We start from the raw sequence: 21,520 nt of genomic DNA, 5'->3' as shown, positions 1-21,520 counted from the left end.
GGGATACAGATTGTGCAACAGGACTGATTGTAAAATTTCAGAAATGGATAGCACAATACTACCTAACTGTAATGCAATAATATTAGAACATTGAATGAAGCTGAATGTGAGAATGATAGAGGGAGGAGTCCCGGGGGCACAAATGAAATCAGAAGGAAAGATAGACAATAAAGACTAAGATGGTATAATTTAGGAATGTCGAGTGTATAATGATAGTGACTAAATGTGCAAATTTAAAAATGTTTCTGCATGAGGAAGAACAAAGGAACGTCAGTGTTGCAGGGTGTTGAAAATAGATGGTAATTAATATTTTAAAACTTTAACATGTGTGACACGAGCAAAAACTGTTTATTTTGTATAAAATTTATATTTTGACTAGTGCATTTCCTAATATAATTTATGTGGACAGCTTAACTGAACACTATAGTACTTGGTACCTTGCGCAGGGCATGAGATTTTGTAGGTTTGTCCAGAGTGATGCCCAGAGAAATCCCAGAGTGATTTAAAAAGTGAATAGGGAAGTACTGGCAGAGTCGCCTAGGGAGAATGGTGAGAAAGGGGGAAAATTCAACTTCCCTAAGTGGAGAATTCTTGATATTCTCACAGGCAACAGGGACAGCCAAAGCAATGGGCCAAGCTTCCAGTCTTGGGGTTTGTTCATATGAAACAATCCCACAAAGGATAGGTTAAGCCTACTTAAAGTTAGGTCTAAGAGTCACCCCCAAGTGAACCTCTTCTGTTGCTCAGATGTGGCCTCTCTCTCTCAGCCAACACAGCAAGCAAACTCACCACCCTCCCCTTGTCTACGTGGGACATGACTCCCAGGGGTGTGGACCTTCCTGGCAACGTGGGACAGAAATCCTAGAATGAGCTGGAACTCAGCATCAAGGGATTGAGAAAACCTTCTTGACCAAAAGGGGAAGAGCAAAATGAGACAAACGAAAGTGTCAACAGCTGAGAGATTCCAAAGAGTCGAGAGGTTATCCTGGAGGTTATTCTTAGGAATTAAATAGATATCACCTGTTTAGTTAAGGTGTAATGGAGAGGCTGGCAGGAACTGCCTGAAAACATAGAGCTATGCTCCGGTGGCCATGTTTCTTGAAGATAATTGTACAATGATATGGCTGTCGCAGAGTGACTGTGTGATTGTGAGAGCCTTGTGTCTGATGCTCCTTTTGTTTACTTTATCGATGGACAAGTAAAACATATGAAATAAAAATAAATAAATAATAGGGGGAACAAACGTTAAAATAAATTTAGTAGATTGAAATGCTGGTGATTGGTGAAGGGGAGGGGTGAGGGGTATGGTATGTATGAATTTTTTTGTTTTCGTTTTATTGCTTTTTCTGAATTGGTGCAGATGTTCTAAGAAATGATCATGATGATGAATAAAAAAAAGTAAAAATTTCCAACTCTAAGTTTGGTATACAGCAAATAAAAATTTCATAAATACCTTCTAATTCACATTATGTATATCAATCATTTCTTCCATTAAATAGCACTTATGCTGGACTAAAAATTAAAATACTGACTCAACAAGAAAAGATGAGACTGGCTACTTTATTCAGCCCTTACAAATTAAAATGTGCAGACTTAATATGAGACAATTCAGTTTCTTTAATTTTACTTTTTAAATGGCTCCATTTCTCAGTATATAATGGACAAAAATACAAGAAGTAGTCCTTAGGGCTAGTGAAAACCAAGTTTATCTGCTCTTCTAAATGCAGAGATTTAGGCTTTAGTACTACCTCAGCTCCCAGAAGAATTACAAATTTTAGATAGTAGGGGAAAAGTACAGACTAGAAATTCTATTAAAACAAGAAAAAAATCAATGACATTGGTACTCTATTTTTCACATTAGTACTAATACACACTCAACCCTTTTATCAGGAAACCTACCATTCCATTCCTAATCAAGTGACTTTACAACTCTTATAAAGTAAAAGAATTACATAAAGGTGTAATCCAGTTTGCCTCCTTTAGAGACAGTGCAATATAATAGATAAATTTTTATTCTGTAAGCTTCTTCTTCTGAGTTCTGCAGGCTTCATGGTACTTCAGAGCCCCAATAATCAAGCAGTTCATGACAAAAGATAAAAGTGAAAAAATAAACACAGAGATCTGTGAAGACTTCGCCCATTTTGCTATATGTATCCATTGATCGATTTATCACTTCTGCAGGTATTCCAGATAATAGAAGTGCAGCAGTTAGTACTGTTGTCTTTATCTTCTTTTCACCCTGTACAAAAATACTCAAATTAATTTCACAGATTTCAGCAGATAACTTAAGCTCTATAAAAACAAAATCAGTACTATTATTTTTGCCTAATTGCTTTCAAAATTGTTAATGAAATTTCAAGACATTAATAAATATCGACATTTACTAAGCATATAATATTTAAAACTGCAAACTGTGCTATGAAATAGAGAAGAGACACCATTCTTCCTATCAAAAATCTTAAAAACATACGTCTTATCTTGAAAGCAAGATTTATAGAACAGCACAAGACAAAACAGGGAACATTTTACTAAAAAGGAAATAACTACGAAATGAATGAAATGGATAATATATGGCAAAAGGACTCAGGAGATAGAGGTTTGTGTATGTAGAAAACAGGATTTCAGGAGGAAGCAGAATTTAAAACAGGCTTTCAATGTTTTGGTAATAGATGGTGGTGGTAATCCTAGCATAACACTGTGAACATAATTAAAAGCACTGAACTATATATTTGAATGTGGTTATAAAAAGAGAAATTTCAGGTTGTATATATGTTACTAAAAGAAAAATTAAAAAAAATAGGACTCTAACACAAATAGGGAATCTTAATGTAAATCATGGATTATAGTTAATAGTACCATTATAATAATATTCTTTCATGAATTATAAATGCACCATAGTAATGCAAGGTGTTAATAATATGGGAGGAATATGAGAACCCCGAATTTTCTGCATGATTTTACTGTAAATCTGTTTTTTTAATTAAAAAAAAAATTTAACTTCTTGACCAAAAGGGGGAAGACAGAAATGAGCCAACATAAAGAGTCAGTGGCTGAGAGATTTGGGAGTCGAGAGTTATCCTGGAGTATATTCTTACACATTATATACCCCTTTTTATTTTATGGTGTATTAGAGTGGCTAGAGAGAAGCACCTAAAACCGGTGAACTGTCTTCCAGTAGCCTTGATTCGTGAAGATGACTGTGTAACTACATAGCTTTTACAACCTGACTCTTTGATTGTGAAAACCTTGAGTCTGATGCTCCTTTTATCCAGTGTATGGATAGATGAGTAAAGAGATAAGGATACAAGTTAAGTAAATAGCTCTGGCTCTCACGCTAGAAAAGAACATCAATGCTGGCCGCAGCAATGAATACTAGGAGGCAATGGCTGCCCTGCGGTCCCAGGAAACTGCTGCTGGCCTCTATGCAGATGTACTTCTATCACTGAACACTGGCTCATTTGAACACACCAGGGAAGCTCAGCCATCAGTATATCCAAGTATAAACTTATTATGTTCAGACATGGGGAGGGTGCTTGGAATAAGGAGAATGGTTTTTGTAGCTGGGTGGATCAGAAACGTTAACAGTGAAGAACAGGGGAAGCTCAGAACTGTGGGAAGCAACTGAAAGCACTAAATTTTGAATTTGATCTTGTGTTCACATCCATTTTTAATTGGTCCATTCACATAGGCTGGCTGATCCTGGAAGAGCAGGGTTAGGAATGGGTTCCCATGGAAAGTTCCTGGCGTCTAAATGAACATCACTATGAGGGCTTGTTCTGTCTCAGTAGGGAGAAAATGGCTTTGAATTATGGTGAAGAACAAGTGAGGCTCTGGAGAAGAAGTAACAATGTGACTCCACCTCCCATTGATGAGTCTCATCCTTACTACCCTAAAATCTACAATGACCAGAGGTATAAAGTATGTAATGTGCCTGTGGATCAACTGCCATGAGCTGAAACTTAAAGGAGGGTCTGGAGAGACTTCTTCACTATTGAAATGAAAGGGTTGCTCCTAAAGTATTAAGTGGCAAAACCATTCTGATATCTGCTCATGGAAATAGCAGTACGGCGCTCCTGACATATATGGAAGGTATCTCGGATGAAGACATTATCAACATAACCCTTCCTACTGGTGTCCCCATCCTCTTGGAACTAGATGAAAACCTGCATACTGTTGGACCTCATCAGTTCCTGGGTAACCAAGAATCTATCCAAGCAGCCATTAAGAATGTAGAGAATTGGGCGGGCCGCGGTGGCTCAGCAGGCAAGAGTGCTTGCCTGCCATGCCGGAGGACCCCGGTTCGATTCCCGGCCCCAGCCCATGTAAAAAACAAAAAAAAAACAAATAAACAAAATATAATAAAACAAGAAAATGTTTAAAGATGTTTCCCTTTCTTCCATCCTTCCTTCCTTCTCTCTGTCTTTCCTTCCCTTCCTCCCTCTCTCTAAAAAAAAAAAAAAAAAAAAAAAAGAATGTAGAGAATGAACAAAGTCCCCTTCGGGGAATGGTGAGAAAGGGGGGAAATTCAACTTTCCCAAGTTGAATTCTTGATATTCTCACAAGCAGTGCAGACAACCAAAGCAATAGGCTGAGCCCCCAATCTTGGGGGTTGTTTATATGAAACTTAACCTTACAAAGGACAGGTCAAGCCTACTTAAAATTAGGCCGAAGGGACACCCCCAAGAGAACCTCTTTTGTTACTCAGATGTGGCCTCTCTCTCCAGCCTACACAACAAGTAGACTCACTGCCCTCCCCCTGTCTACGTGGGACATGATTCCCAGGGGTGTGGACCTTCCTGGCAACGTGGGACAGAGATCCTAGAATAAGCTGAGACTCAGCATCAAGGGATTGAGAAAAACCCTAGAATGAGCTGAGACGCAGCATCAAGGGATTGAGAAAACCCCTAGAATGAGCTGAGAATTAACATCAAGGGACTGAGAGAACCTTCTCGACCAAAGGGGGAAGACTGAAATGAGACTAAGTGTCAATGGCTGAGAGATTCCAAACAGAGTCCAGAGGTTATCCTGGAGGTTATTCTTATGCATTAAGTAGATATCACCTTGTTGTTCAAGATGTAGTGGAGAGGCTGGAGGGAACTGCCTGAAAATGTAGAGCTGTGTTCCAGTAGCCATGTTTCTTGATGATGACTGAACAATGATATAGCTTTCACAATGAGACTCTGTGAATGTGAAAACCTTGTGTCTGATGCTCCTTTTAGCTACTATATCAACAGAAGAGTAGAACATATGGAATAAAAATAAATAATAGGGGGAACAAATGTTAAATTTAGTTTGAAATGCTAGTGGTAAAGGAAAGCAAGGGGTAAGGGGTATGGTATGTATAATCTTTTTTTTCTCTATTATCGTTTTATTTCTTTTTCTGTTGTCTTTTTATTTCTTTTTCTAAATCGATGCAAATATTCTAAGAAATGATGAATATGCAACTATGTGATATTAAGAATTACTGATTGTATATGTAGAATGGAATGATATCTTAATGTTTTGTTAATTTTTTTAATTAATAAAAAAAGTTTTAAAAAAATTAATAAAAAAATATTCTACAAATGATCAAGGTGATGAATATACAATTATGTGATGATATTGTGAGCCACTGATTATACACCAGGGAGTGTGTGTGTGTGTATGTGTGTGTGTGTGTGTGTGTGTGTGTGTGAAGAGTTGTCAATAAAAATACATATTTTTTAATAAATAAATAAATAAATAAATAATGGGGGAATAAATGTTAAAATAAATTTAGTAGATTGAAATGCTAGTGATCAATGAAAGGGATATAGAATGTAAGGATATAAAATGTAAGAGGTATAGAAAAAATAGGGGAAACAGGCTAAAATATATTGGATAGACGGACATATTAGCAGTCAATGAGAGAATGGGGTAAGGGGTATGGTAAGTATGAGTTTTTATCTTTTTTCTTCTTATTTCTTTTTCTGAATTGATGCAAATGTTCTAAGAAATGATCATGGTGATGATATTCTGAGTTTTTGATTATATACTGTGGTATTTAGATTAGTTGTCAACTTGGCCAGGTGAAGGCACCTAGTTCTGTTATTGCAGACATGAGCCAATGGTACATGAACCTCATCTGTTGCTGATTACATCTGCAGTCAGCTGGGAGGTGTGCTTGCTGCAATGAATGATGTTTGACTTAACTGGCTGGTGCTTAAATGAGACAGCGCAATGTAGCACAGCCCAAGCAGCTCAGCATTCCTCATCTCAGCACTTGCAGCTCAGCCCAGGCCTTTGGAGATGCAGAAAGAAGTCACCCTGGGGAAAGTTGTTGGAACCCAGAGGCCTGGAGGGAAGGCCAGCAGAGACCACCCTGTGCCTTCCCATGTAAGAAAGAGCCTCAGATGAAAGTTAGCTGCCTTTCCTCTGAAGAACTAATGAAATAAATCCCCTTTTATTAAAAGCCAATCCGTCTTTGATGTGTTGCACTCCAGCAGCTAGCAAACTAGAACATATACCAAGAATGGAATGATCATATGGTAAGACTGTTCATGTTTGTATGGTTTTATGCTTAAAAAAATTCAAATAAAAAAAGTACTTGTGATTAAACAAACAGGAAATGACAAATGTTGAAGAAGATGTGGAAAAATTCAGACAATTATGCACTGCTGCTGGGAATGTATAATTGTACAGCCACTAGGGAAGACAGTTTGATGGTTCCTCAGAAAACTAAATATCAAGTTGCTCTATGACCCAGCAATACCACAACTTGGTATGCCAGAAAAGCTGAAAGCAGTGACACAAACAGACATTTGCATACCAATGTTCATAGAAGCATTATTCACAATTGCCAAAAGACAGAAACAATCCAAGTGCCCATCAACAGACAAGTAGATTAACAAAATGTGGTTACACATGACAGAATATTACACAGCAGTAAGACAAAATGATGTCCTGAAGCATAATATGGAAGAGGCTTGAGGACATAATGGCTGAGTAAAATAAGCCAGGCACAAAAGGATACAGACTGTACAATTTTGCTTTTATGACCATGGTATGGTAAAGGTAAACTTAGAGGCTTATAATACAGAATATAGGGGACCTATACACAGAAGCTAGAGATAGGTGCATGGTTAGCTAATGAGGTTAAACTTAAAGGGAATGGGTAGAAGTGAAGGCACTTCATTAGTAAGTCTGTAAGAAATATTACCATATTGAAGGTGAACATGATTGTAAGGGGTTGTACAGACCCCATGTGTCCCACTGATTAATACTACAAATATAAATAAGTTCTCACATGAACTACATCAAAGGTACGGATCTTGTACAAATCTTGTACCTATATCAGGGTATAGGGAGTAAAACTGCTATTATATGCTATGGGCTATGTTTAACAGGAAGATATCAACAGTACCACAGCAATCTCAGGGGTAAATATTACAAGGGAGGGACAAGAGCTAAAGGGAGGTTTGGATTTTCTATTTGTTGAGGGTACATTTATCAGTATTTTTCTCTTGGGAGCAATGAAAATTGCATAAAATTGAGTGTTGATGAACTGTTGAGTTTGGACATTATACATGATGCCCAATGGATGGAGGTGGCTGAAGGATACAGTGACTGAGAAGTAGAATGGCAAACTGTGGTGCACACATATGATTGAACATTGTGCTGCTATAGAAAGGAATGAAACTGTAAAGCATGCAACATTGTAAATGAACCTGTGGGACATTCTGTGACACAAAATAAGCCAGAAACAAAAGAATAAATATTGTATGGTCTCATTTAGAAAATACTCAGAAGACAACTGGGACCTAGATTGTAAACTCTTACAACAGCAGTCACATTTAATCTAGAATGGTAATTGTTATTTCTAGATTTTGAGAGGCTGTGCTAAATATATGTAAAATCTGGTATTACCCTGGAACTTAGGGTATTTGTGTGACACCTAAGACTCAGAGTAGGAGTTCTGCAGTTCTGAAGGTCAGGATTGCCACATAAAACAACAGTTAAAGAGACTGAAAAAGAGATCAGGCTTCAACTAGATACAATTAACAAAGCCAATCAGGAGAGGATTAATGTTATTCAGAATACAGGGATATGGATTCAGAATACAGGGATATGGAAGACACTGTTTTTTAGGACTTCACCTCCTCTATGAGACCAAAGGAAGAAAAATTTATTTCGTCCAGAACTGAAATTTTCTATACCATATAATCTAACACAACCTGTCTGGATAGATCATTTAAACAACCCAAACACAGGGAATGATGGCCTGTAACGCTGTATAGCTTAATATGTAATACCAAATACATCCCAGAATATGTTAAGCAGATAATCAAAAAGTACTGGCAAAGTCCCTTGAAGGATGGACAAAAAAATACAGAACTATTAAACTTTTACCACCGGGGAAACCACTTATACTGTCCCAAACATTAGGGACTCCCAAGTTAATAGGCCAACCCCTTGATCTTGAGGCTTGCTCTGGTGAAGCTTAGGTACGTAGAAGAAAAGCTGAGCCTAACTACAGGTATGACTAAGAGTTATTTCCAGAGGACCTCTTTTGTTGCTCAGATGTGGCCTCCCTCTCTCTCTCTAAGCCCAACTCTGCAAATGAAATCATTGTTCTCCTCCCTACATGGGACATGACATCCAGGGGTGAAAGTCCCCTTGGGAGCGTGGGAGATGACTTCCAGGGATGAGCCAGGCCCTGGTACCACGGGATCAACACTGCCATCCTGACCAAAAGGGGGAAAAGAAGTGTAACAAATAAGGTATCAGTGACTGAGAGAGTTCGAGTAGAGAGGCTACTCTGGAGGTCACTCTTATGCAAGTGTCAGCTAGAAATTCCTATCTACCACAGTCTGTCAACCCCCAACCAAAACCATTCCTGGGAATCCTAAAGAACTCCTAGGGCTTTATCTGAGATTCTACAAAGGTTCCATGCATTATGATTACTTTCCAGAAACCTATGAACTCCAGACGGGTTCCTAGGCGAGATAAGTCCTGAAACCTAGAGGGGCCAGCTTCTCCAAAACAGGAACTTGCTCCATCCCCCTATCCCATATTATTGACAACCCCTTCCACTATGAAAAAGATAGGATGGGAGAAAGATCAGAGGTGATTGTGGAGTTATAAAGAGAAGGTAGGGTTTAACAAATGAGTATGATTGCTGACTCATTATATTGGTATTTCCTTAAGTCTCCAATGTCTTGGAGCAGCTAGGAACAAAAACCTAAAATTGTGGAATTGAAACCCATACCAAACTCTGAAATCTGTTCTACAACTAATCGTTGCAGTGTGCTATGGAATTTAATACATTTTTGCATATGTTATTTTTCACAATAAAAAGAAGGACTGCTGATGAAGACTTGGAAGAAAACAATGAATGTGTTACTGGAAATTGGAGGAAACGCAATCCATGTTGCTGCTGTTGTTGTTGTTGTTGGCTGTTTGGCTGGGATTTTTTTTTAGTTTAAACAAAAATTTGTGATCCATGTTTTAAAAGTGGTAGAAAACTGGGTAAAGTTGAGTTTTGATGTTGGATGGAAGGAAGAATTTAGAGTCGTAAACTTGGATATTTAGCTGAGATTTCCAAATATAAGTGGAATGTGCACCCTGGTTTTCCCTTGCAGCTTATCGTAAAATGTGAGAGTAAAAGAATCAGCTGAGACCTGAACTCCTAGACACAAAGAAGCGAGAAATTGATGGTTTTGAAAATTCTGAATTTCTGGAAAGCAAGGTCCCAGAGAACAGTGCTCCATGTAAGGGTTTAACTAAACATGAAACTAATCAGTCATTTCAGTGCAAGTCAGGATTGAAGGTACAGTTAAACAAAAGGATCTACTGTCTAATGATGCAGTCCCTGGGTACTACATGCAAAACCAACAAGTTTTTCGTGAGCTCTCTATGAAAAGAACCTCTGCCAGCCTTGACTATAGGGACAGACTATAGGAAAAATCACTTCAAGGGCAGAACCATGGAAGGTAAGGTCTGGACCAAAGGCATCTTCTTAGACCAAGAAAGTGGAAAAGGTGAGTCTGCCCCAGGGCTTAGAGAAGTTGGGCATTATACCACATCGTTCAGGAACAGTGCTACCACTCCAGCATTCTGAGAGGTTGGAGCCTGTGCCCCAAGCATTGCAGAAAGTCTAGCCCCCATACGGCTTTTCTCTGAGGGTGGAGCCTATTCCCCAGGACTGCAGAGTCTGGCCACCATCCTGCTATTTACAGAGGGTGGAGCCTTCATTCCAGGCTTTGGGGAGAGCACGGTCTGCACAAGCACATGAAAGGGTTCAAACTGCCACTCCCTCAGACCTGGAGGATCAAATATCATTCCACAGATAACTCTCAGATCCTGAAATCTAATGGAGTATGCCCCACAGTGCTTGAGAATTGTTTGGAAACCATGACCCTAGTTTTCCTTCCAATTTCTTTCCAATTTAAAATGGAAATGTTTAGCCCGTCCCTACATTGTATATTGGAAGCAGAAAACTTGTTCTCTAAGTTTCACAGTCCACAAACTAAAAAGGGAGTTGTGCTCCAGGATACACCATACCTATAACCAATTTTGATGAGACTTAGTATTCAGCATTGTTACTGAAATGACTTTTAAGGCTTTTGGGATATTGTAAAGGAATGAATGTATTTTATATGTACAAAGAACATGTCTTTTCGGGGTTGAGAGGGTGGAGTCTGGTGGTTTGAAACTGTATGTACCCTAGAAAAACATCTTAAATCTAATCCATTCCTGTGGGTGTAATCCCACTGTAAATAGGACTTTTTGATGAGTTTTCTTCAGTTAAGGTATGACCCATCTCATTCAGGATGGGTCTTAATTCTATTACTGTAGTCCTTTATAAAGAGGATGAAGAGAGAGCACCACACAGAAGCAAGAAGCTGATAGCAACAAAACCCGAAAGAAAGGAAGAGACCGTTAGACAACACCATGTGTCTTGCCATGTGGCAGAAAAACCAAGGATCACCAGCAACCAGTCTTTGGAAGAAAGCATCACTTTTATGACACCTTCATTTGGATGCTTTCCCTAACCCTAACTGTGAGTGAAAAAATTCCCACTGTTTAAGTCAAACCATTCCATGGCATTTGCTTTGAGCAGCCTAAAAAACTAAACCAATAGGTATATGGGTGATCACCACATGGTTACTTTCAACTTATGTGTATGTTTAAAAACTGTTAAAATAAAATGTTGGGGGAGAAGTATACAGTAAAATCCCCCTTCCTTTTCTCTCTTCCATCTACCTACTAATCCACACACATCCATCCCACAAATAACCACTGACAAGTTTCATACATATTCTTGCAAAGTTTCTTTATGTATATACAAACAAAACAAAATATTATTTTCCCCTAAAAAAAGATGTATACTATACATCCTATTCTTCTTTTTAATTCTGTTCTCAGTATTTCTTGAAGGGATTCATTTTTGAGCACATGGAGCACATTCTTAGGAGTGCTTTTGACATAATTGCTTTAATGTCACTTATGAATTGGACACTCAGGTTCCGGGTGTATACAAACTTTTGCTATTGTGAAACTACAATCAAAACTTCAGAGTAAATTTCCAAACAAAAGCATTGATTAAATTACATTTCTTTCTTTATTCTTAGGTTTTCTGAACTGACCCTTCAAAAATATAAATATTTCAAATCTATTTAAGACTCTGTCAGCACATCAGAAATGACTTGGCAAGAAGCCAACTAGCTCTATGGTGGACTGATTTTGACAAAGGTGCCAAGTCTGCTTAATGGAGAAAGAATAGCCTCTTCAATAAATGGTGCCAGGAAAAGTGGAGAGCCACATGGAAAAGAATGAAAGGGGACTCCTCACAACATATACAAAAATTAACTCAAAAAAGACCTCAGACCTAAATATGAGAGCTAAAACCATAAAACTCTTAGGAAAAAAAAACCAGGCAAGTATTTTCAAGACCTTGTATCAGGCAGTGGAGTTTTAGACTTTACAACAAAAGCACAATCAATAAAAGAAAAAATAGATAAATTGAACTTTATCAAAATAAAAAACTTTCACAACTGAAATAATCAAATATCTAGGAATAAACTTAACCAAAGATGCAAAGGATCTAAAGTCAGAAAACTCCAAAAGTTGCTAAAATAAATCAAAGATGTAAATAAATGGAAGGACATTCCATATTCTTCGAATGGAAGGCTAAATGTCGTTAAGATACAAACTATTCAAATTGATCTACAGATTCAACACAATACCAACCAAAATTCCAATAGCCCACTTTATAGAAACGGAAAAGCCAATTATCAAAATTATTTGGAAATGTGAGGCACCTCAAATAGTCAAAAACATCTTGAAAAAGAAGAATGAAGTTGAAAGACTCATGCTTCCTGACTTTAAAGCATATTACAAAGCTACAGTTATTAAAACAAAATGGTATAGGCATAAAGACAGATATACAGATCAAGGGAATCAAATTGAGAGTTCAGAAACACACCATCACATCTATGGTCAATTGATTTTTGAGAAGACTCCCAAGTCCACTCAACTGGGTCAGGATAGTCTCTTCAATAAATGGTGCTAGAATGGGATATCCACATCAAAAATAATGAAAGAGGACCTCTATTTCACAAAAATTAATTTAAGATGGATTAGACCTAAATATAAGAGCCAATATCATAAAATTCATAGAAGAAACTGTAGGGAAGCATCTTCAAGATCTAGTGATAGGGAGTATTTTCTTAGACTTTACACTCAAAGCACAAGTGATGAAAGAAAAAAACAGATAACTGAGATCTCCTCAAAACTGTGCTTCAAAGGACTTTTTTCAAAGGATTTTGTCAAAAAGTGAAAAAAAGGCAGCCTACTCAATTGGAGAATATATTTGGAAACTACAGATCTACTAAGGGTTTGATATCTAGGATATATAAGGAAACACTACACCTTAACAATAAAAAGACAGACAACCCAATTAAAAAATGGGTGAGACAAATCGAGTTGAGCAGCAAATTAAAAGAATTATATATACCATGACCAAGCAGGATTTATTCCAGGTATGCAAGACTGGTTCAACACAAGAAAATCATTTAATGTAATATAGCACACATCAATACATCAAAGCAGAAAGAAAAAACATGACCATCTCAATTGATACAGGAAAGGCATTTGACAAAATTCAACATCCTTTCTTGATGAAAACACTTCAAAGGATAGGAATAGAAGAGAACTTCCTCAACATAATAAAGGGAATATATGAAAAATCCACAGCTAACATTGTACTCAATGGGGAAAAACTGAAAGCTTTCACTCTGAGATCAGGAACAAGACAAGGATGCCCACCATCACCATTATTATTCAACAGTGTGCTGGAAGTACTGTCTTGACAATTAGACAAGAAAAAACTTAAAAGCTGTCCAAATTGAAAAGAAAGAAGTAAAACTTTCACTGCTTGCAGATGACATGATACTATATGTCAGGAAAAAAAAAAACTACAGTAAAGCTACTAGAGCTAATAAATGAGTACAATAAAGTGATAGGGTACAAAATCATAGTGTTTCTATACCCTAGTAATGTGCAATCTGAGGAAGAAATGAAGAAAAAAATTCCACTTAAAATAGCAAACAAAAGAATCAAATATTTAGGAATAAATTTAATCAAGGGCATAAAAGACGTATCCACAGAAAACTACAAGAATTGCTAAAAGAAATCAAAGAAGAATGTAAATAAATGGAAGACCACATCATATTCATGGATTAGAAGACTAAATATAGTAAAGATGTCAATTTGATTTATAGATTCAATGCAATACCAATCAAAATCCAAACAACTTGCTTTGAAGAAATAGAAAAAACAATAACCAAATGTATTTGGAAGAGCAGAGTGTCCCAAATAACTAAAAATATCGTGAGAGAGAGGAATGAAGTGAGAGGTCTCACACTACCTGACTTTAAAGCATATTACAAAGTTACAATGGTCAAAACAGTATGGTGGGTGGGCCATGGTGGCTCGGCAGGCAGGGTTCCCGCCTGCCATGCTGGAGACCAGGGTTCATTTCCCAGTGCCTGCCCATGCAAAAAAAAAAAAAAGAGAGAAAACAGCATGGTACTGGCATAAAGATAGATACCGACCAATGAAATGTGATTGCTCAGAAACAGACCCTTTCATCTATGAACAATTCATCTTGGAAAAGGCTGTCAAGCCAACTACACCGAGACAGAGCAGTCCTTACAATAAATGGTGTTTGGAGACCTGGATGTCCATATCCAAAGTAGTATAAGAGAACCCCTTTCTCATCTCTTATACAAAAATTAACTCAAGATGGGTCAAAGATCTAAACATTAGAGTCTTAGCTAAACTTTTAGGAGAAAATGTAGGGAAATATCTTAAAGATCTTGTAATAGGACATGGCTTCTTAAACCTTACATCCAAAGCACAAGCAACGAAAAAAGAAACAGATAAGTGGATTTCTCAAAATTAAACATTTTTCTGCACCAAAGAACTCTGTCGGGAAAGTAAAAAGGCAACCTATACAACGGGAGATAATATTTGGAAACCCAAATATCAGATAAGGGCTTCATATCCAGAATATAGAGATTCTACTACTTAACAACAAAAAGACAAACAACCTAGTTTGGGAAAAGGCACAGTTATTTTTCAGAAGAGAAAAATACAAATGGCTCAAAAACACACCAAAAAATGCTCAACATGACTGGCTATTAGGAAAATACAAATCAAAACTACAACGAGATATTATCCCACACCTATTAGAATAGCCAGTATTAAAAAAAAAAAAAAAAAACAAAACAGGGAACTACATGTGCTGGAGAGGATGTCAAAAAAGAGACACACTCACTGAGGTGCACCTGCTATGGAAGGCAGTATGACAGTTCCCCAGTAAGCTAAGTATAGAACTGATGCATGCGCTAGCAATCCCATTACTAGACTTATTATATGACCTGGCAATTCCATTCTTATATATCCAATAGAAATGAAAACATATATCCATATAAAATCATGTACAAAAATGTTTATAGCAACATTACTCATAATGGCCAAAAAGTGGAAACACAATGTCCATCAATCAACAAATGGATAAATAGGATGTGGTATATCCATACAGTGGAATATTATTTGGCAATTAAAAGTACTGAAGTATTGATGCATACTATTACATGAATCTAGAAATATTATGCTAAGTTAAGCCTTTTTGTTTGTGGGGTCATGAAAATATTCTAAAATTAGATTTGGTTGATGGTCACAACTCTGCAGCTAGTTTAAAAGCCACTGATTAATACATTTTAAATGGATTAATTTTATGGTATGTGAATTAGAGTTCAAAAAGCTCTGAACCAAAGAAAGGACAAATACCTGATGATCTCACTAATATGAACTAATTATAATAAATAAACTCATAGAGATAAAATCTAGAATATAGGTCACCAGGAGATAGAATGAGGGTATAGAATGGGGAACAGATGCTTAATGTGTGAAGAAGTTTTAACTAGGTTGAATTTACATGTTTGGAAATGGATACAGGTGATGGTAGCACAATATGGTACATATACTTAAGAGCACTGATTTATGGGTGTGACTGTGGTTGAAGGGAAAGTTTGGAGTCATATATCTCACTAGAAGGAAAGCTAGAGAACAAAATATGGGACTGTATAATACAGTGAACCCTGTGATAGATATTACCGTTATGAATAGTACAAATATAAAAATGCTTCCGTGTACTAGAACGAATGTACATTACTATTACAAGGAGTTAATAATAGAGTGATATATGGGAAAAAATGTACCTACTGCAAACTATGGATTATATAGTTAACGGTGGAATTTTAATATTCTTTCATCAATGGTAACAAATGTACCACATCAATGCTAAAGCCGGGATAAGAGGCATTGGGGAGGTTTGGGTGTTTTTTGTTTGTGTTTTAACAAAATGTTCTAAAACAGATTATGGTGATGACTGCATAACTATGTGATGACACTGTGAGCCACTGATTTATACTTGAGATGGACTGTATGGTGTGTGAATATATCTCAATAAAACTGCTTAAAAAATTATAATTTCCAAGCATCAAATGACACTATCAAGAGAGTGAAAAGACAATCTAAAGAATGGGAGAAAATATCTGCACATTATTCATCTAATAAGGGATTACTATCCAGAATGTAAAAAAGAACTCCTACAAATCAACAACAAAAAGGCAAACAATACAATTAAAAAGTAGGCAAAGATTTTGCATTTATAACTCTACTGATCAAGTTATCGATCAAGAAAACATTGCTACCATACTTTAAAACAACCTATGTTTATAAAATATTTTCCTCTGGCTGAGGAAATATATTAAATAAAGAATTTTTAATGGAAAAAAAAATTACCATCCACAATTGGGTGGGTCATATCTCCATGGAAACAATAACAAAGATTCCACCTAGCAATACTGAATGAGGATTAAAGGACCTGGCTTTAACAGGTTCTTCAGTTTCTACCAAATACTTCTTGCAAATATCAGACCCTCAAGTGTCCAGTTAATTTTAAATTAACTTCCTTTACCATAGATAAAATGTGTTACTAAATTTATTAAGTACCCATTTTTAAATTAATTTCCTTTACTATTGATAAAATGTATTACTAAACAAAAAAAAAAGAAAAATGTATTACTAAACTTATTAAGTAATTAATTTGGACACTTTCTTAGACAAGGATTACTTAAACTGTCTGTCATGAAGGACTATATTTTTCTCCAAATCTGTGGTGGACAAACATTTTTGTAACACAATAAATATGTGGCATGCCATATTGCTACAAAAATTTCTAATTACTTATATCTTGAACTTAACTCATCCCGAAGAGAAACAAATAGTTTGAGGATCCACTAAGGCCAACCACACTTTGAGTAGTACTAATTCAGACCACAAATATAACTAAGTTTTTTTAAAGTTCTAAAATTAGTTAGGCATTAATTAATCTAAATACATCACAATAATGTGCAAAAAAATTTAATTTACCTTGGGAAAATACTTGTATAAGCCCATGTACGCAAGTTGTAAGGTAAGAAATGGAGCAAATATGGACTGCGAAGAAAGAAGACAAAATTATTTCTAATATAATCATTCAAATCACAATAAATTAAACAATAGCAGCCATAAATTCCAAGCTAAAAACTGTAATAAAACATTTAATATCAGTGGTTGAAATAATCTTGAACCTACAGAAGCATAAAGAAACAAAGGGATCTAAATCCCTAACCATAAATTATGCTTTCCCAAGTTATACAAGTCCTTCACATTTGGGCATTTAATGTTCCAAAACAATGTCGCTGTTCATAAAGTTTTTCTTTTAAATTATTTAAAGTTGAATGGTGATAAATATAAAACAAATCATGCAGTAATATTTCCCTACCTAGTGGGACTTGACTAACAACTTGCAAGCACATATAAAAGAGCCTACCTAGTATCAGAACAGATGAAATAGATTCTTAACACTTTGGAGCAAGTAATTACCTCTTACAGCCCCCATCTCTAGCCCTCAAATGACGAGCTATTCTTATAAAGTAGCTTGGTTACCTGGCTTCTCAGACAATACTACAGAAAAGATCAAAATAATAGTTCATTTACATAATTACTTCTAAAATAAAAAATATCATGGAGTATAGGAGCAAGGCCCACTAGATTGAAGCACAGAAAGTTAGAAGAGCAGTAAGAAGTAACACTTAAAAACCTGATAGTAAAGAAAACCTCATGAAAATTGAAGCACAAAAATAAGACAATAACTTTAAAAACATGACTGCACAGAGCCCTTTTAAGAGACAAAAAAAGCAGCTACATGTCTCACTAAACGCTGGAAGCATCTCTAACCTTTGTAATGATGACCACTGGTCATGAGGAAAAAACATTAAATCTGTTCAACAGATTCTATTTAAGAAAGCATTTTCATAAAAATAGATTTTAAAAAACTTTTTTGCTTAATGATATAAACCTTAATTATCTGGAAATTTTACTTATTGTGCCTTGTCCATGGTGGGTATTCTTAAAATGTCTACTGAATGGAAATACCTCAAAGAGCAAGGCACTTATCTATGAGCTATTTTTCTATATTCCTCTACATACGGTAAAAGAAACATAAATACCAACTTTCAACAAAGAACCACTTCATGGCACCATGAAAACCGTCACCATGATAACAACACAGCAGATAAAATATTGAAATGCTTTCTAAAATGTAAAAAAAAAAAAATACATCATGCTAGGAATCATGGGAACTGCATTTTAACGTGTCAGATTATTTGAAAATTGGTAATTAATATACAGTATATGTATATTACCCTTTGGTTCTGGAATGAAACTACCCAAAGTTTAAATACTACCTGTCACTTAGCTATGTAACCTTGGACAAATAATTTAACTTCTCTGAGCCTCTGTTTCGTCATCTATAAAACATGAATTCAAATGACAACTATTTCATAAGGATGAGAATTAAATGAATTATTACATATAAAGCACTTTCTGGCATGGAGAGAGTTTGGCACTTTTAGGCTCTATATTTAACCACAACACTTCATTCTGTAACTAAGGTGAACAGCAAAATTTATAAGACATCTCCAAACAACCCCATGAATCTAGTAATTATGTTAATAATGCGATGAACTCTATGGATTAAAAGCACTCATCATTATAACAAATTTTCACTTTCCATTTTGTTAGTTATTAGTCCACACGCTTTTCTTACCAAATATTTGCAAACAAAAGCCCTGACTCCAAGGGCCAGGAGAGCACATCCCACCAATCTAAATATTCGAAAAGAGTCAAATTCTTCTGCTGTACTTCCATCTTCCTGATTGGGTTTCTCACTAATTAGCTGTTTCCTTAGCTTCATTGCTTCTTCAAATCTGGAGAGATACTGTTCAAGGCCATGGCGAGAACCCCTCTGGACAGTGTCCGTGGTTAGATCCCCTCTGTTTCGTTGTCGGAGCTCAAGGTTGACATCATTACTGCACTCAGGTGGCATAATGAAAGAGTCCAATTTTTCTCCCAGCTGGGTCCCTTTTACCTCGGCCACACCACCCTGCAGGTCAGCTGTTCCTGTACTGACTGAGTCACCAAGCACTACTCGCTTTGAGACTGAAGGAACGGCAAGGGAGTTCAGTTTATCACTGTCCTGCTGCTTTGATTTTGTTTGATTTTCTTCTTCTGAGAAAAGAAATTTTTAAATTTATGTATTACATACTGTCAAACATTTTATGTGTCACTATTTACAAAACATGCTGCTGTAGACAAAACTCGGCAATTTCTAAATCTATATTAATACTAATTCTGCATAAAAAATGACCTAGTTCCTCCTTTTTTTTACACGCTTAAAAATTTATCAGTCAAAAGAATATTTCTGCAGAGGAAATAATCCACACCCCGGGGGTAGGAGATAAGACTGGTAGACAAACTGGAAAAGATATTCAAGAAATGAAGCAAACTGTAAAGACCAATTTTTCACAATATAAGGCCAGAAGTGTGACTACTTTACCTGCTGTAGCTTACTTGGTTAAAAATGTAAATTCATTAAAGCTTCTTAAATTATTTTAAAATTAGATTTCTGAATCCAAAATCCTGTCAGCATAGGGTGTGGCACGGCTTACAACTGTTGTTTATGTAATCCTACTGCTGCAGTCAGGGTGCCATAAGTAGGTATATACCAACTGTTTTAGGATGCTGTTTTGGTTTCAAAAAACAAAACAAAACAAAAAGCCTTTAAAGACAGATAACCGTCAGTGTAAGAGAGCAAAATATAGAAAGTACCTCTAAGAATTTAAAAATAATCCTTTGGGAAAGAATAAATATCCTGATACTAATCAATAAAAAAAGATGTTTATCTTCTAACAACTGTTGTAGAAGAATATGAAATAGTGCTCTTACCTCTGCTGGAAGTTTTAATCCTCAAATTTGTCAACTGTCTAAAAGTTCAGAGCCATAAATTCTAAAGCCTCACAGAAAAGACATCAGTTACAAAACTCTGCGGCGCGTGCAACCAGCAACAAAAGGTCAATTACTAAAAGCAACACTCAGTGGAAACATGGAGGACACTAACATATACTAAGGGTTCAATTAAAATTCACATGCACAACAATTTTTTTTTTTTTTTAAGGAAACTCACTGGACAGCAGTGAGTTTTCTCACTGGGGAAAAATGAGACTCCCCTTTAGGGTTAAATGCAGCTCCAGACATCAATCACACCAATCTCAGCACACTAGGAGGGGAGATCTCAGGCGGGTACTTCCCACTTGTTGGATCTTTAAAGAATGCTTACTGCGATTTTTCTCCCCACCTCTAGAAATTGCCCGTAGGTGAGTGTTGAAGGCATCGAATACAGATGCTAAAAAACTCTAAGAATGCCTGATCTGATCCATGAAAGAAAGAATAGGAAACATTTCAAAAGAAGCTGGTGTGAGCAAAGTACAGCAAAAGGAAAAAGAAGATGTACACACTATGGAAAGCACTGGAAGGACAGACCGCGAGCAGTGGACAGAGGAGTCTGGGAATAAAATGTGCTCTCCTTAGAGACGCCGAAGGGGTGGGAAGAAAGAAAGCGGCCATCCTCTGAGTAACTGGGAAGAAGGAAGCATAACAGAGGGACTCAGGAGCGAGAACTTTGTAGCCAGCAACGGGGTTGGGGAGAATCTGAGCAAAGTCCCCAGAAGTTTGGGGGGAGCGACGAGGAACTTCCAGGCGTTAAAAGCGTCAGAACTTGAGACATCACCTAAGGAGTGGGAACGGAGGGGAGGCTTAGAAGGCATGGCTCGGTCAAAAAGGTCAGTAGGGTGGGTAACGGGAGGAAGAGGGTTGAAGAATGCTCCTGACGACTCAAAGGGGTGGGCAGGAGACTGAGGGGAAGCCAAGGCTCTCACCCGCGCCGCCCCCGGGCCTGTGAAAGCCCATGATCCGGTTGATGCGCTGTTCCGAGTTCATGAGCAGCTTTCTCCGCCGCAGCTCGGCCCTACGCTGGGAAGCCGACAGGCCTGTCCCCGCCGGCGACCCTGGCCTGTCCCCGCCGTCGGTAGCGACGGTCACCGGTTCCATCCTCCCTTCCAGTCAGGTAGTGTTGGTGCTGGTGCTGCGACGCGGATGACTTCAGGCCGGACCGCAGGGCGCGCGTACCCACTCACGCTAGACCCGCCCGAGCGCGATCCCGGGACTGCAGGCGTAGCGCGCGCGCGCGCAGTCCGATGAAACCAAGCGCAAAGCCGTGTGTCGCCATCTTGACTAAGGGCACCGTTGGATAACCCAGCCTTTTCTCTCCTCCGCTCGTCCTAACTTTTCCCTCTCCCTGACTCTCCTCTGCCGTTGGCTTCCGGTGAAGAAAATGGGCTGCAGCCTAACAAGTAGGAAAGGATTGGGAGTGGGGAGTAGGCGCATCTTAGATGGGTGCCAGAAAGTAAAATGGAGGTCGCAGCGTCAAGCACTTGCTTTCTGTGACCTGCAGCCTCGTTTATGGTATGGGAATACGTAACTGCAAAAGCGATGCCTTAGGGACTGTTGTCTTAGAACTTGAGCTTGATGCTCGTGCCTTTACCGGATC

General features: G+C 37.4%; 1 protein-coding gene and 1 pseudogene across 1 annotated transcript; one reads left to right on the top strand and one right to left on the bottom strand.

Moving 5' to 3' along the window:
* Positions 1-1,541: 1,541 nt before the first annotated feature.
* On the bottom strand, positions 1,542-21,134 carry CAMLG (calcium modulating ligand). Its single transcript, XM_077138490.1, has 4 exons — positions 20,850-21,134; positions 18,683-19,143; positions 16,963-17,028; positions 1,542-2,239 (listed from the first exon to the last, which is right to left on the bottom strand). Exons 1-4 carry the CDS (start codon positions 21,019-21,021, stop codon positions 2,048-2,050), a joined length of 891 nt encoding a protein of 296 aa, XP_076994605.1. The 5' UTR covers positions 21,022-21,134; the 3' UTR covers positions 1,542-2,047.
* On the top strand, positions 3,383-9,616 carry LOC143664702 (bisphosphoglycerate mutase pseudogene; annotated as a pseudogene).
* Positions 21,135-21,520: the final 386 nt, after the last annotated feature.

This window comes from Tamandua tetradactyla, chromosome 20 (genome assembly GCF_023851605.1).
Source record: "Tamandua tetradactyla isolate mTamTet1 chromosome 20, mTamTet1.pri, whole genome shotgun sequence".
NCBI classification, from domain to species: Eukaryota; Metazoa; Chordata; class Mammalia; order Pilosa; family Myrmecophagidae; genus Tamandua; species Tamandua tetradactyla.
This window is presented reverse-complemented; position numbering and strand designations above follow the sequence as displayed.